Consider the following 13,176-nt stretch of genomic DNA (forward strand, 5'->3'; position numbering starts at 1 on the left):
CTGAACCTCACAATTTTAGACACTTAATTCTTTTTAGCTTTTATAAACAACAGGCTTGAGCTTGACCAAAAATAAAAATAAAAATAAATTTTTCCTACCCTGGCTGGTGTGGCTCAGTGGATTGGGTCCTGGCCTGCAAACCAAAGGGTTACCAGTTCCATTCCCAGTCAGGGCACACGCCTGGGTTGCGGGCCAGGCCCCCAGTTGGGGGTATGCAAGAAGCATCCACACATTGATGTTTCTCTTCCTCTCTTTCTCCCTCCCTTCCCCTCTCTCTAAAAATAAATTAATAAAACCTTTTTTAAAAACAGTTTTTCCCTGAGATGAATGGTTAATCAATTTCAGATTTGTAACAGAGGCAATGGAATGAAGCAGAAAAGGTTGGTCCACTCAGGTCAGGGGTAGCATGGTGAAGGAATGTGGAAATTTAAGAATGGAGGAAGGAAAGTTAGCTGAAAAACACAGTCCAGTGTCAACTTTAGAAGTGTAGAGCATCTGAGAGTCTGTTAACAGATCAGAGATTTTACTGATTAAATGACACATTCAATGCATTATACAGACTCATATTTAAATATATATATATATTCATATAATCCAAAATTAGAGCACAAGAAAGTAATTTTTATAGAAAGTAAGCATTGCTAATGTATTTATTTACCTTAGGATGGGTTTAGATCTTATTTAAAAAGTAGGAAACATAAAATAACAGATTTGTAAGTGATATTTTTAAAGATGCAAATTATGAAAGCATATTTTCAAATTGGCAATAACTTTAAGCAAATAAAGATGGTTTCTTACCTCTTTGAGCTTATTATGAGAAAGATGTAGTTTCTCTACTCTAGACCATGCATGTGCTTTTTCACTCAAGTCCAAGATGCTGATCTGATTATGACTAAACAAGAGCTCCCTTAAGTTCAGAGATTTCCAATGTGCAGGGCTTGGTAGATACTGAATATCATTGCTGCTCATATCTAAGGATCGCAAACTAAAACAATACAATGTTAAGATAAAAACCAAATGCATGTTTCCAAACTACATGAAATTACATCATCAGTAACTTTCACTAGAATGAGATAAGAACTTTAAAACTAACAGTATTTATATATAAGTATGTGTGTGTGTGTTTCTGTACATACAGGTATAAGAAGGCATGTCTCACTAGGAACATTTAAATGAGTAAGAACCATTAAAAGCAAAACTGAGGCTTAATTTCCTTACTTCAGAAACATAAAAGTGGAGATCTCAGAATGAGAAAAAAAGAAAGTGTCTTACAAATATTTATGATACCTAAGAAATCACAATAATTAGCAAACATAAAAATGGTCACTAAAATTCCTGCCTTCCATTCAAGAGTTACATATATTGCCTCCATAAGTCTCAGTTGCACTCATCACTCTCATAAGTTTTCAGTTGCACTCATCACTGGGAAGATTCTTCAGAGGCTGGGTCCTGGAGTTCATTAATATTGTGCACAGGCACACCCTTTTACCAGCTTTTCTCAGTGTGATAAATAATGCAACACTGAACCTGATACCTTGCATACAGTAGGCTCTCAATGAAAAATAGTTGCTTTCATGCAAGAACATGCTACCCAAAGTTTGCAGAAAATAGCAGAAAAATATGTGTTACATGTAAGTGTACATGTGTAGGAAGAATAAAGACAGTCAGGGATTGTGGTATATTTGACTAAAAGTTTGCCTGGACTTTCACAACTATGTACAGACCCCTTTCATTCAGCGTATTTGAAGCATGATGAATTAATTCTAAACTCATATAGCTGTACAATCTACTAGACAAAGATTCACATCTGCACAGCAATTTTAAAATGCATGAAAACAAGAAAATATATTTGGCCATATTATAGATAAGATATCGATGTCTAGCAAGCAATGCAAAAGAGACAAAACCAAGAATCACCGGATTGTTCAAAGCAGTGTCTCTTGGCCTCAATGGAGATTGAAGCTGGCCAACTGGATGCTCATTTGTGAAACAACAGAGTAAGCTTAAAGGAATGTATACAAAATGCTGGAAATGTATGCCAGACAATGGCACCTAAAAGTATAGTGTAATTAGGGACTAGATAATATTGTCAGTTCTCTGGGAAGAAATCTTCTTTATGGTATATATCTCAATCAAATTTCATAAGCATTTAACTTGCAAACACAGTGTATGGATTATATTATGCTTAACACATAGGACCACCTGCATTCTGGAGGTGCCTGTATGTGAGAGCTGAGATTCTGAAGACAAACCACCAGTGTTTAAAACAGTGACTTTGGGCTAGTTACTTTATAACTCTGATGAAATAATGTCCTCATCATAAAGTGAAGATAATAGCAGTAGCTATTTCATAGGATTATTAGGAAGATGAAACTGCTATGCAGTTACAACGGTGTCTGACACATTTTATAGCTGGATTTAAATTAACTATTATATGTCTGACACATTCTATAGCTAAATTATAACTAAGTATCATTTGTCTATATATACATATAGTTGCATGCACACACTTCTGGATTTGGCTTATAATGCATAACACCATTAGAATACTATGTAAGATGACAACACATTTCAAATCTATTTAATGCATGAATCTGTTAGCAGGAAGATTTTCTTTTTATTGAAAATAACCAAAATTATCCTCTAACACTTGGGACTACATAAATTATCCTAATCTTCACCAAAAACATTGCTGAAACTTAAGTATAATTTTAAGCTAACAGTATCTTAGCAACATATCAACCTCCAGAGCAAGTAACATTTCAAAAGTTAATGTGACAGCCAATGAAATCTCATTTGATTGTAATAATGCAATTATATAGCAAGTTATCTTAAATTGTTTTTACACAACAGCACACTAAGTTAATATAAAAGTTTAAAAATCCAAGTCATAACTTTGTCTTTTGTCTAGTGAAGGTCCAACATTCAGAGATTTAAAAACATTAAGCTGAGAAATAATTATATTTATTTGCCTAAGTGAAAGCCATGTTTCTGAGGGCTCTGTTCCCGCTCATGTATTTTAAAATTAAAATAATAAACTCACTGTGGAAGATTTAAAATTGCCTCTGGAACACATGTAAATCTGTTTTGAGATAATTTTATGCTCGTCATCGAAGAAGGCAAAAAAGGCATAGCAGCTAAAGGAAAAAAGATGAGGTAAGGGACGTTTTAATCATCTTAACTAGATTTCTAGTGGATTCTACAAGAACAGCTACAAATGACCTGTCAATTTTATTTCTATTCCCATACTGACAATTTTTATAAAAATCTACTTTTAAAATAAGGTAATATTCTTAATTGTACCACTAACCATTACAATAATATACCATACTTACACATATCTTTTAATACAAAAGCTAAAAAATCATCTAAATATAAATTCACTTGTGTAACATCTAAAAGTTAAAATTATTATAACATTCATTTTAAATTATGTGTGATATTATATGAAATATGTTATAGATTAATTCAAATTACTCTTAAGTAACTTAAACAAAACACTTTGGAATACTAATTTATAATATAATATGAAGATAAAAATTTCTCATAGTACCATTTCATAAAAAGTATTCTATGGAATGATAATAGATGTTACTTAATGTTTGGAACCACCCTGCCTGGTTTCAGAAGCTATAACCCCACATGGCTAAGGCTGAGTGAGAGACCTTGGGACTATAAACCACTAAGGAGACAAAGATTATCTCCCTGGCAGGGACACTGCCTCTGCCCCCTTTACTGCACCCTGCTTGGCCCCAAGTGGATGACCAGTTAGCCAATGACAGGTAAGATTCCTCAAAGGAGGAACAACCTAAGACAGACATGGTCACGAGGGGGACCTCAGGGAAGGACTTGGGGGGCTATAGAAAAAGAGGGTGATGAACCCTTGCCCCTTGGCTTTGACATAGCCTGAATCCTCATTCTGTCTGCAAGAGGTCTCCTAATCTCTTGGCTGCCTTACTTCCCCTGCCACACTTAAGCCTGAAACAATGCTGGAGGTAGGTATAGCCCTATGTTGGAAAGGGCAGGTTCCCTGGGACCATCAGGCCTAAGAAAGAATGCATAAAATCCTGTGAAACCTGCTTTGCTAATACCCTCAATTTAAATGATAAGGGTCCAAGCATGAAATAACTTTGTTTCCCCAAAGTTTTATGGCCCTTTAGCTATCTGACCCTGATGATAAATTAAGCATTCATAGCTTTGAATGTTATCTATTGTTTGATCATTACTGCCTGACAATGATTGATGAGCTTTACATATGAGGTTTGTATTCCTATACAAATGAACCCAATAAAAGCCCATTGAGGAACAGGCTTTTGGTCCTTCTCCTTTAAGAGACAGGTCACCTTTCCTCCCCTACCAAGAATAAGTCTTGGTAGACTTATTCTTATTTGTGGTAGCTGTAGGGGGAAGGGTCCTATGGGCAGAGCCCCCCCACAACTTAATAACTATATTCTTTGATCATATGATATTAAGAGTTTATGGAAACATTAGGTAAAATAAAGTGAAATATCACAGAGTTCTCAGTATTCTGGTATATGTTACGAATTTCCAAAAACAGAAATATGAGGACCTCCAAGATACAAAATTTTGTGGAAAACAGTATTGGAAACTGAGCAAATCACATAGCCTGGTTTGTTATCTGCAAAACAGTGTAACTAGACAAGATGATACCTGATATTCTTTGAAAATCTAAAAATCTATGGTTGTATGAAAGTGGCTTGAAAATTATTTCCTAGTATTTTTGAGATAAAAAAATATGAGTTATGCTTTATCTAGAAAATCTTCAAGGGTTAAAAAGTTCCAGGACACTGCTAGAAGCTGTCTTCCTGAGGAACAGAAAAGTGCATGCCATGCTATACCTTACCTATTTCCCAAAAGTATTTGTGACAAAATGAATTAGTAGAAATGATTCTCCATTTAAGAGTTTAGAATCTCGTGGTTCAAATGTTATATGGAAAACACTCTTATAAAAGTAAAGAACTGAAATTTCATTTCACGAGATGATTTTTTGATGGTTAGCTGTCCCACTCACACATCACCTCCACAGCACACCCTCCCGAAGACAAGACAACTTCTAAAACTATTAAATCTGTGTAGTGAAAACCAAACAGCTTTGTCAACTTAGGTGTATTCAAGTTTTCACAACTAGTTAATTAATTCCACACCCTAACATGTTACAAAAAAACCCAAGTGCTTTAATCTCCTCAATTAGTCAAGCAGAGATCATACCTGTCCTACCCCACAGGATTTTTGTGCAATGCAGCTGAGATGGCATATTCACCATAACCAAGCCTCAGGGGCCTTTCAAATGCTCTCCCCAGATCTACTTTAAGCATCAAGCCTCCCTGCCTCCACAGTAAGTGTTAGACCCCTTAAAGTACCCTCCTAGCACCACGGGCCTTTCTTTCGCAACACTTAGCACAAAGCACAACCACGTTTAGTTGTGTTGTGATTCTTTAATGCCTGTCTTTTGAACTGAAGTACATGGTCCTTAAGGACAGAGACTGAGTTTGCTTTGCTCCCTGGTAAGGGACTCACCCTATCCCCAGTTCCTGGCTCAGGGTAAGAACATGTTCGATATTAGCAAAGGGCAAGAGGGAGGGAGAAAAAGGGAAAATGTTATGCAAGTTAACATGGCTTTTAGCATTATTTGTTTCTGATATTCTGACAAGTCAATATTTTTTAAAATAAGTAGTCCAACTGTATCCTATTGGAAAGTATTAAACATTATTTTACTGAAAAAATGACCCCACTGAGTCAGGTATAGAACATTCACCTGAGCAGCAAGGTGCACACGGCTTCCATTAGGGAAGATGAGATATGCAGAGCTCCTGTTGACTGCTGTAAAAGTGTCATTCCCTTAACATTAGAATATTCAGATGGGCTACAAAGGAACACAGTTCCCTGCTACCTCACATGCTAAGGATATTCCATGACTTTTAATCAAAGTAATAATCAAACTATGTATTATTATAGTATCTTACATAAAGTAAGAATTCAATGAATGTACATTAACCTTACTAATTTGAAAACTGTCAATGATTTATTTTATTTCTTAAGAAAATAACAACACTAATTATGTTTATACTCCAAAAATTTCTAAAGAAACTTCAGTGGGAAACTCAGTATTCCTGTTTTATCCAGCTCAAGTAGCCATAAATTTTTCAGTTTAGTAGATAAAAGGAACCATGGTATAATGACTATCTGTAGCCCAAGATACTGTCATTTGGGTCCATGTCAATAATAACCTGCTAAAATTATTTTTACTTAAAAAAATTTTAATATTAACATTTTTTATTTTTAATAGTTAAAAAGTAGACTTTTTTCTTTTTTATTTAGTTGCATTTTTTCTTTTTTTATTTTAATTGTTGTTCACATCCAGTTTTCTGCCTTCTCCGCTCATCCCAACCCACCCCCCAGCCCTCTCTACCTCCCTCCCATTTCCACCGCCCCCCTTGTTTTTGTCCATGTGTCCTTTATACTTATTCCTGCAAACCCTTCACCCTTTTCCCCTGAAATTCCCTCCCCTCTCCCCTCTGGTCACTGTCAGCCTGTTCTCAATTTCAGTGTCAAAAAGTAGACTTTTTTCAAGTAGCATTATATGAGGTCTGTCCAGAAAGTATCTGGCCATGTACTATGAAAAAGAGACATTTATTGAAGATATAAGATACAAAAAACATTGTACACAGTTCTCCCAATTGCCATTAGCTGCCCCATCGTATTTTCCCAGATCTAATCAAAAGTCTGAAATCTCTTCTCTCTCAAAGGTGATTTTAGTTTTGGGAAAAGCCAGAAGTCACAGAGTGCCAAATTTGGGCTGTAGTGGGGCTGAGTCACCTGGGTGATTTGATATTTTGCAAAAAAAAAATTCTGCACGAGATGTGATACGTAAGGGGGGCACATGCATTGTCATGCTGAAGCTGTCAATTGCTAGTTGCCATAGCTGCAGCCTTCTGAATTATCCAAATAGTTTCCACAGAAACTATTGCAAGCTTAATGCAAAATTTGATGCAGATTCACTTCTCTACTTGCTCAGTCATTTTTAATGCAATGGCCACACAATGGTACACATGCTCACTCAATGGCATCTACTGCCCCCAGTGAAGCTGTCATTGTTCACGCATGCACATTCCAGTCCACTCTCCTTGGCAGGTTACATTAATGTCATGCAAACCATTCTCATATTAACAATGGTCGGACTGTTTCCAGACAGACCTCATATTTACAGAAAATTTGGGTGGAAAGTACAGACTTTTCTCATATGTCATTTCTCTCCTCACCACCACCACCCATTAACACACATTTTTCTCTATTGTGAATAATTTGCATAGTTCAGTATCTTTGTTATAATTAATGAGCCAATACTAATACATTATTAACTAAAATCCATAGTTGACAACATAGTTCATTCTCTTGTGTTATACATTCTACGGCTCTTGACAAATGTGTAACGACAAGTGTCCACATGACAGTAGCACACAGTAGTACCACGGTCCTAAAATCCCTTTTTCTCCAACCATTCATCCCTCTCTTCCTCCCTCCAAATTCCTGGAAACTACTGTGTTTTACTGTCTTCATAGCTTGCCTTTTCCAGAATGTCTTATAGTAGGAATCAGACAGTATGTAGCCTTCTCAGCTTGCCTTCTTTTACTTAGCAATACACATTTAAGTTTCCTTCCTGTGTCCAAAGTTTAACACCTCATTTCTTTTTATCACCAATCAGTGAACTTTATATTTGATACTGCAGCACAGTATTTAAACTAAAATAATACTTCTCAATTCCCACCTATATGACTTATTATATTCCAAAGTACTAGTAAAGAGAAGGCTCACACAGAACACTTACCAAGAAAATTCATTCTAGCACTGAAACTTTCCACTTTAGGACAAGCCTCAAGAAAGTCCTCTGATAGGGATGAAATGTGGTTTTTATTGAGGTTCAAAATCTTCAACTCTTTCAGGCTCAGGGGGGAACACATTCCTGATATTTTATTTCTAGTCATAGGGAAAAAAAGGGTATTAAATTACATGAACTCATATGCTTTAAAAAATAATAAAAACAATTCACTTTCAAAGAACAGCATCAAAGATTTTAAAATTATGAAATTTTAAGTCAACTGATACAAGTTGCGATATTAGTTGCCTCAGTTTTTATCATAACACTGTATAAAACTTTTTGCTATAGAAATACTGTCAGCATATTCTGTCAACCTTCCAAAACCTCAATGTAAGGCAACCCTTTGTCTCTAATGTAACCTTCTTACCCTTCTAACATGAGCTGTTCCAGCTTCTCCACCACATCACCGAGGTTCTCAGGAACAGAAGTCAGCTGATTATATGACAGGTTAAACTGTTTCAGGGTCAGACACTTCACCGCAGGATCCAAAACTACTGAGGGTCCGATGTCATTCCGAGAGACATCAAGGTTGGCGATACAATTCATTTTCAACAAGTAGGAGGGAAATGATGTAAATTTATTACTGTGCAAGTCCAAATGTGTCAAACACTTCAGAGTCTGCAAAGACAGTATTTTAAAATTCCAAAATGAACCACCTGAGAAACAAGTTCAGCTAATATTTCTGCCTTTCATACCACTGGTCAATTAAGAATTCCATACCATTAAGAATTTTCCACACACACACACACACACACACACACACACACACTGAAAACACAATACACAAGAGAACTTCAGTACACTGACTGGTCCAACTATCTCTGCTATAAAATGGGTAAAACCAGGAAAAATATAGTAGGTAGGCTTTCAAAAGCAGGGTCACAAAAATAAGGTTTAGTTATTCCTATAACAAGTAAAAATGGAGGTAGAATAAAACTCAAATATTTAAACTAATGAGTTAATGAATAAACAGTACAATATAATCCTGAGAATACATTTTTTAAACACTAGCTTTTGGAAATTGTTATACATTTTAATATAAATAAAATTTAACCATAAAAGTAGTCACTGTATATAATACATGCTGTATTTAGAACCTCTTCTTTTTAGGAAACTTTTTGTTTCAAATCTCTATTTTTAAGCAATTTCTAAGTTTAGTATGATAAAGCAAAACTTCCATTTAAAAATTTTCTATTTTTAAATCTTTGATATGAGTTATTGTCAAAGGGCTTGGGTGTCAAAACAACCACTTCTCTGTGCTCTTCTTTATGTATCAGTGTATTTATCCTCACACGAAATTCTAAAGAATTTGATGTGATTATAAAGGCTTATTAATGGATATTTGCCCCAAAAGTTGTTCCGACTTTCTGCCATTGTTTCAGATCCTACCAGATTATTCAGGAAGATAAGTTTTTAAATTATTTATTCCCAAGATTTAATCAGGATTTTTTTTTTTTTTTTAGTTCGGTAGGAACAAACACTGCCACCTAGGGGTGTCGATTTGAAATTTTCCTTAAGAGAAAGTTCTCAGCTGGTTCTGCCTTTGAATTCCCTACATTTCACTTTGCCATAGCTCTTCTCATTCTCTCTCTCTCTCTCCCTCTCTCTCTTCTCCTCCCTCCTTGTCTCTTTCAGCTAGGCTGAATTCTAGTTTTCATTTACTTATTCTTTAACTTATATTTATTGAAGGTCTACTAAATTTCAGTTATTAAATCCTTCACAAATTAATCCAATAATTATTGATTGAGCCTCCGTTATATGTCAGACCTCACTGGCCACTGGGGATAGACACAAGCAAACCTGAAACAGTTCCTGTTCTCAAGGAGCTCACAGTGTTTCGAGGACAGTATACCTTATATAAAAATGTATGGGGGAATGAGCACTGGGGGAGAAATCCAGGTGCCGAGGAAATGTAAACCAGGTGGGTAACCAACCTAGTATGGAGGAAAGAAGAGGAGAAACAGAGGATAAGGAAGTGACATTTAAAATGACATCCTGTGACCTGGAGATTTTAGGCAGAGGAGGAAGAGAAAGAGAAGACACGTTTTACACAGGACTGGGGGAAGGGATCACCTTTCTTTCTTCTCTCTCTTCAGATATACAAACTTTAGGAGAAAGATACACTATGATATACTTAAAAATCATGCAATATTGCTTTTTAAATACCTCAAAACTATAGTAAACTTTATAAGTCAGAAAAGGGAAAATGTATTTGCAACAAACTGGCTTTAATAAAATACCAGTATATCCTTTATCAAATTTTACAGTTCAGTCAAAGAAATCAGATTAATAATTTAAACATTTGTTAGTAATTTTTTTGAAACTTGTCAGTCTAAGTTCTTTGACAACTGATCCATAGTACAAAAATATGATGAAAAATTCAATCTTCAGAGGACTACCCTCTCAGCAGGCAATTTTATTCCTTAATTTTTATGAAATAAGAACTTTGAGAAAAAATAATTTTTAAGTTACATATAATTTTGAAACTCAGTCAGTGCTCTAGGGGAGTTAGTCAAGCCTCTGCATTTGGCAGTCGGAAAAACAAAAGGCTGAGTGCAGTCGGAGTGGTGGACCATTGCTGCAATCGCACAGGTGGCCGCTCCGCCAGAGCCAGTGCCATCAAACCAGGCCTCAGTCCAGTCTACCTAATTTAAGCAGTTCAAGCTGTTTTTACAGCAATTAAGTAATTGAAGTATAACCAACAGAAGACCTTGAGAGACTTCAACGTGTGCCATGTATCGTTAGGACAGAATCCTGAATTCCTTTTCAACCACATTTCCATTTCCATGGCTGCCCCTCAAAGGTGTTTCTGAACACCACCCAAAGATATTTGTGTGAAAACAAGGAGAATGGGAGAATTACTGTCCCATGACTCAAAAGTGGAACCTCCTTTTAAGATTTAACCATGTAAGTTAAATATCAATGCAAAAGCTCTTCAAATATCCCGAGGATATTAGGATAAATTAAATTTACTTCACAGAGTCGTTGTGGAAAGCTCGTGAGTGCATTCTGGTGAAGCTCCAGCTTTTCAAGATGCTCCAAGTGCCCACTTATGCAGCACTTCTGGCTCAGGGCGTCAATCTCTCTGAGTTCATTTGCTGAAAGATCTAATGATGTAATATATTCTCTCTCAGAAGCCAGGGAAGAACTGCTGTCTGACTGCCTCAGGTGGGATGGAAGTTTCGATGACCCTGTTGTCAAAGACAAAACAATGGAAATATAAGCAGCTAATTTAACTTGGCAAAAGTTTACTGATCACTTAATAGTGTACATTCTCTTCAAGGCACTGGAGATTCAGCAAAAAAACAAACTATGGAACTTATATTCCAGTGCCAGAGATAGAGAGTAAATAATAAATGTTTAATCAAGTGGTATTAGTATAAAAAAAAACAATAGAACTGGAGAAAGGGATAAAGAATGACATTGGTGTGGGTATTATTTACATTTCAGAAAAAGAGTAGAAAAAATAAAGGGGTCCTATATAATACCATAAACGGTAAATTTTTAGATATGTAATTGTATTCATTTTCTAGAGTTTGTAATTATTAGGCAAATGTGATTTGAAGATTATATAAGATGAAACTGGCACCAAGAACATCTGAACAATCAGAAGAAATGTTAATAAATTCTACATTCTGCTCAAAGTATCTGTTTACTTACAATTACTTTGAAATACTTACTGACTGAATCATCTGAAGACAATATTTTTCTTTTCCGCTTCAGTAAATCTTCATGACTGAAAATGGGTCCCTATTAAACAGATAGATATTTATAGTACAGTCACCGTCATTTTTGGGGGCAAAGAGAATATTTCCTGTCTAGTTTTCTTAGGAATCACTATAGGATCGCTAACTGAAGTAATCATGGGAGCAGCCACACCATAAGACCTCTAGAGACCTAGGCTGGGCATCAGAGACATGGAGCTCTGAGAAGAAAAAAAGGATAAAATCATTTTGAACTGTACTTAGTACATATGGGGGGTGGCAAAAGTAGGTTTACAGTTGTGAATACGCAAAACACAGAGTTTATTGTTATACTATTATGTACTAGTTATTGTATAATTTTCCATATGAAAATTAACCTACTTTTTCCATAGGAAAACATAAACCTACTTTTGCCCCATCCTGTATATGCCCCAAACACACTGAAGTCTACAAGTGTAAATATAAAATAATTTCTATTTATTCACTTATATTCTGATATAAACTTTTCATACACCAGGGAATTTTTGCACCAGTAGCTCCTAGTTTGGGCCTGTGGTTTCAGTTATCCAGAGAAAGCTCAATAACAAAGTGCACAGCATAAGCACAAGTCAACTTACCAATGAATTGGGATGCCTTTGCAAAACTGGTGAGTTGCGCTGCAAGGCAGGATCTCGGCAAAATTCTCCTACGCTAATTGAATGTGACTTCTTTTTCTCAAGAAATGAACCTTCACTTCCTATTTTTAAATGATAAAATAGAGGAAAGTAAGAAATATTGTCTCAACCATAAGATACTAGTGCCACATTCAGTCATAAAGGACTAAACCCATGCCATGCGTGGAAATTGCCCAGTTCTTGTTGTTACATGTCTAAAATAGAAATGATAAATTATGTTGGCTTTTCAGTTTTAAAACTCAGTTACTTTTTTTTCATCCATACATATTTACCAAATGGTTGTCACAGACTAGACAGACTGAATAAGTGTTGGATAAAGACAAGCAGGAAAACTAATCCATGCCTCATATGAGCTCATGGTACAGAAGAAAAGAGCTGAGTAGAAACACAGTTACACGTGCAATAATAAATACGTGCATGTGCGGGAAGCAGGGACAGTTTATGCACAAATTTGATCAAAGTTATTCTTTTCTGTTTCTCTGATTTTTCTTAGAAAATTTTCAAATCTTGTTTTAAATACTGAAACCACACTTTAAATTACTTAACATTCAGCAATCTTGAGTACATCTCTATTTAAATTTCATGCTTTATCGTTTTCTGCATAAAATAACATTAAATAAACACCTGGCATTTAGTTGGCCATATTGGTTTGAGAGAAAAGAGATTAAAATTACTTCTAAAATTATGGATTTTCAAAAAATAAAGATCAATAAATAAATCACATTACTATTGATAATGTGAAAGCATTACTGAAAAATTCTGAAATTAAATTCTACCACTCTTTGTCTTAAAAGGATAAGTAATTTTTAATTGCCAAAACAAATGATAAAATCTATATAGCACATATTAAAAAACAACTGTACAATATTCTATATAAATCATAAAATTAAATACTTCCTAC

The 13,176-nt window shown here is 35.3% G+C and overlaps 1 protein-coding gene across 2 annotated transcripts in view; it reads right to left on the reverse strand.

The window, feature by feature from the left end:
• The window catches only part of LRRK2 (leucine rich repeat kinase 2), a 135,098-nt gene that overhangs the window by 57,618 nt on the left and 64,304 nt on the right, over positions 1–13,176 (reverse strand). For both annotated transcript variants that reach the window (XM_045829139.1, XM_045829138.1), the window contains exons 21-27: positions 12,219–12,337; positions 11,578–11,647; positions 10,871–11,088; positions 8,265–8,515; positions 7,847–7,995; positions 3,044–3,137; positions 799–985 (exon numbers count right to left, since the gene is read on the reverse strand). In XM_045829139.1, coding sequence (XP_045685095.1) covers positions 799–985; positions 3,044–3,137; positions 7,847–7,995; positions 8,265–8,515; positions 10,871–11,088; positions 11,578–11,647; positions 12,219–12,337 — 1,088 coding nt within the window. The remainder of the gene's footprint in view (positions 1–798; positions 986–3,043; positions 3,138–7,846; positions 7,996–8,264; positions 8,516–10,870; positions 11,089–11,577; positions 11,648–12,218; positions 12,338–13,176) is intronic.

This window comes from Phyllostomus hastatus, unplaced genomic scaffold (assembly GCF_019186645.2).
Source record: "Phyllostomus hastatus isolate PE091 unplaced genomic scaffold, TTU_PhHast_1.1 phas_scaffold_93, whole genome shotgun sequence".
In the NCBI taxonomy this organism is placed as follows: Eukaryota; Metazoa; Chordata; class Mammalia; order Chiroptera; family Phyllostomidae; genus Phyllostomus; species Phyllostomus hastatus.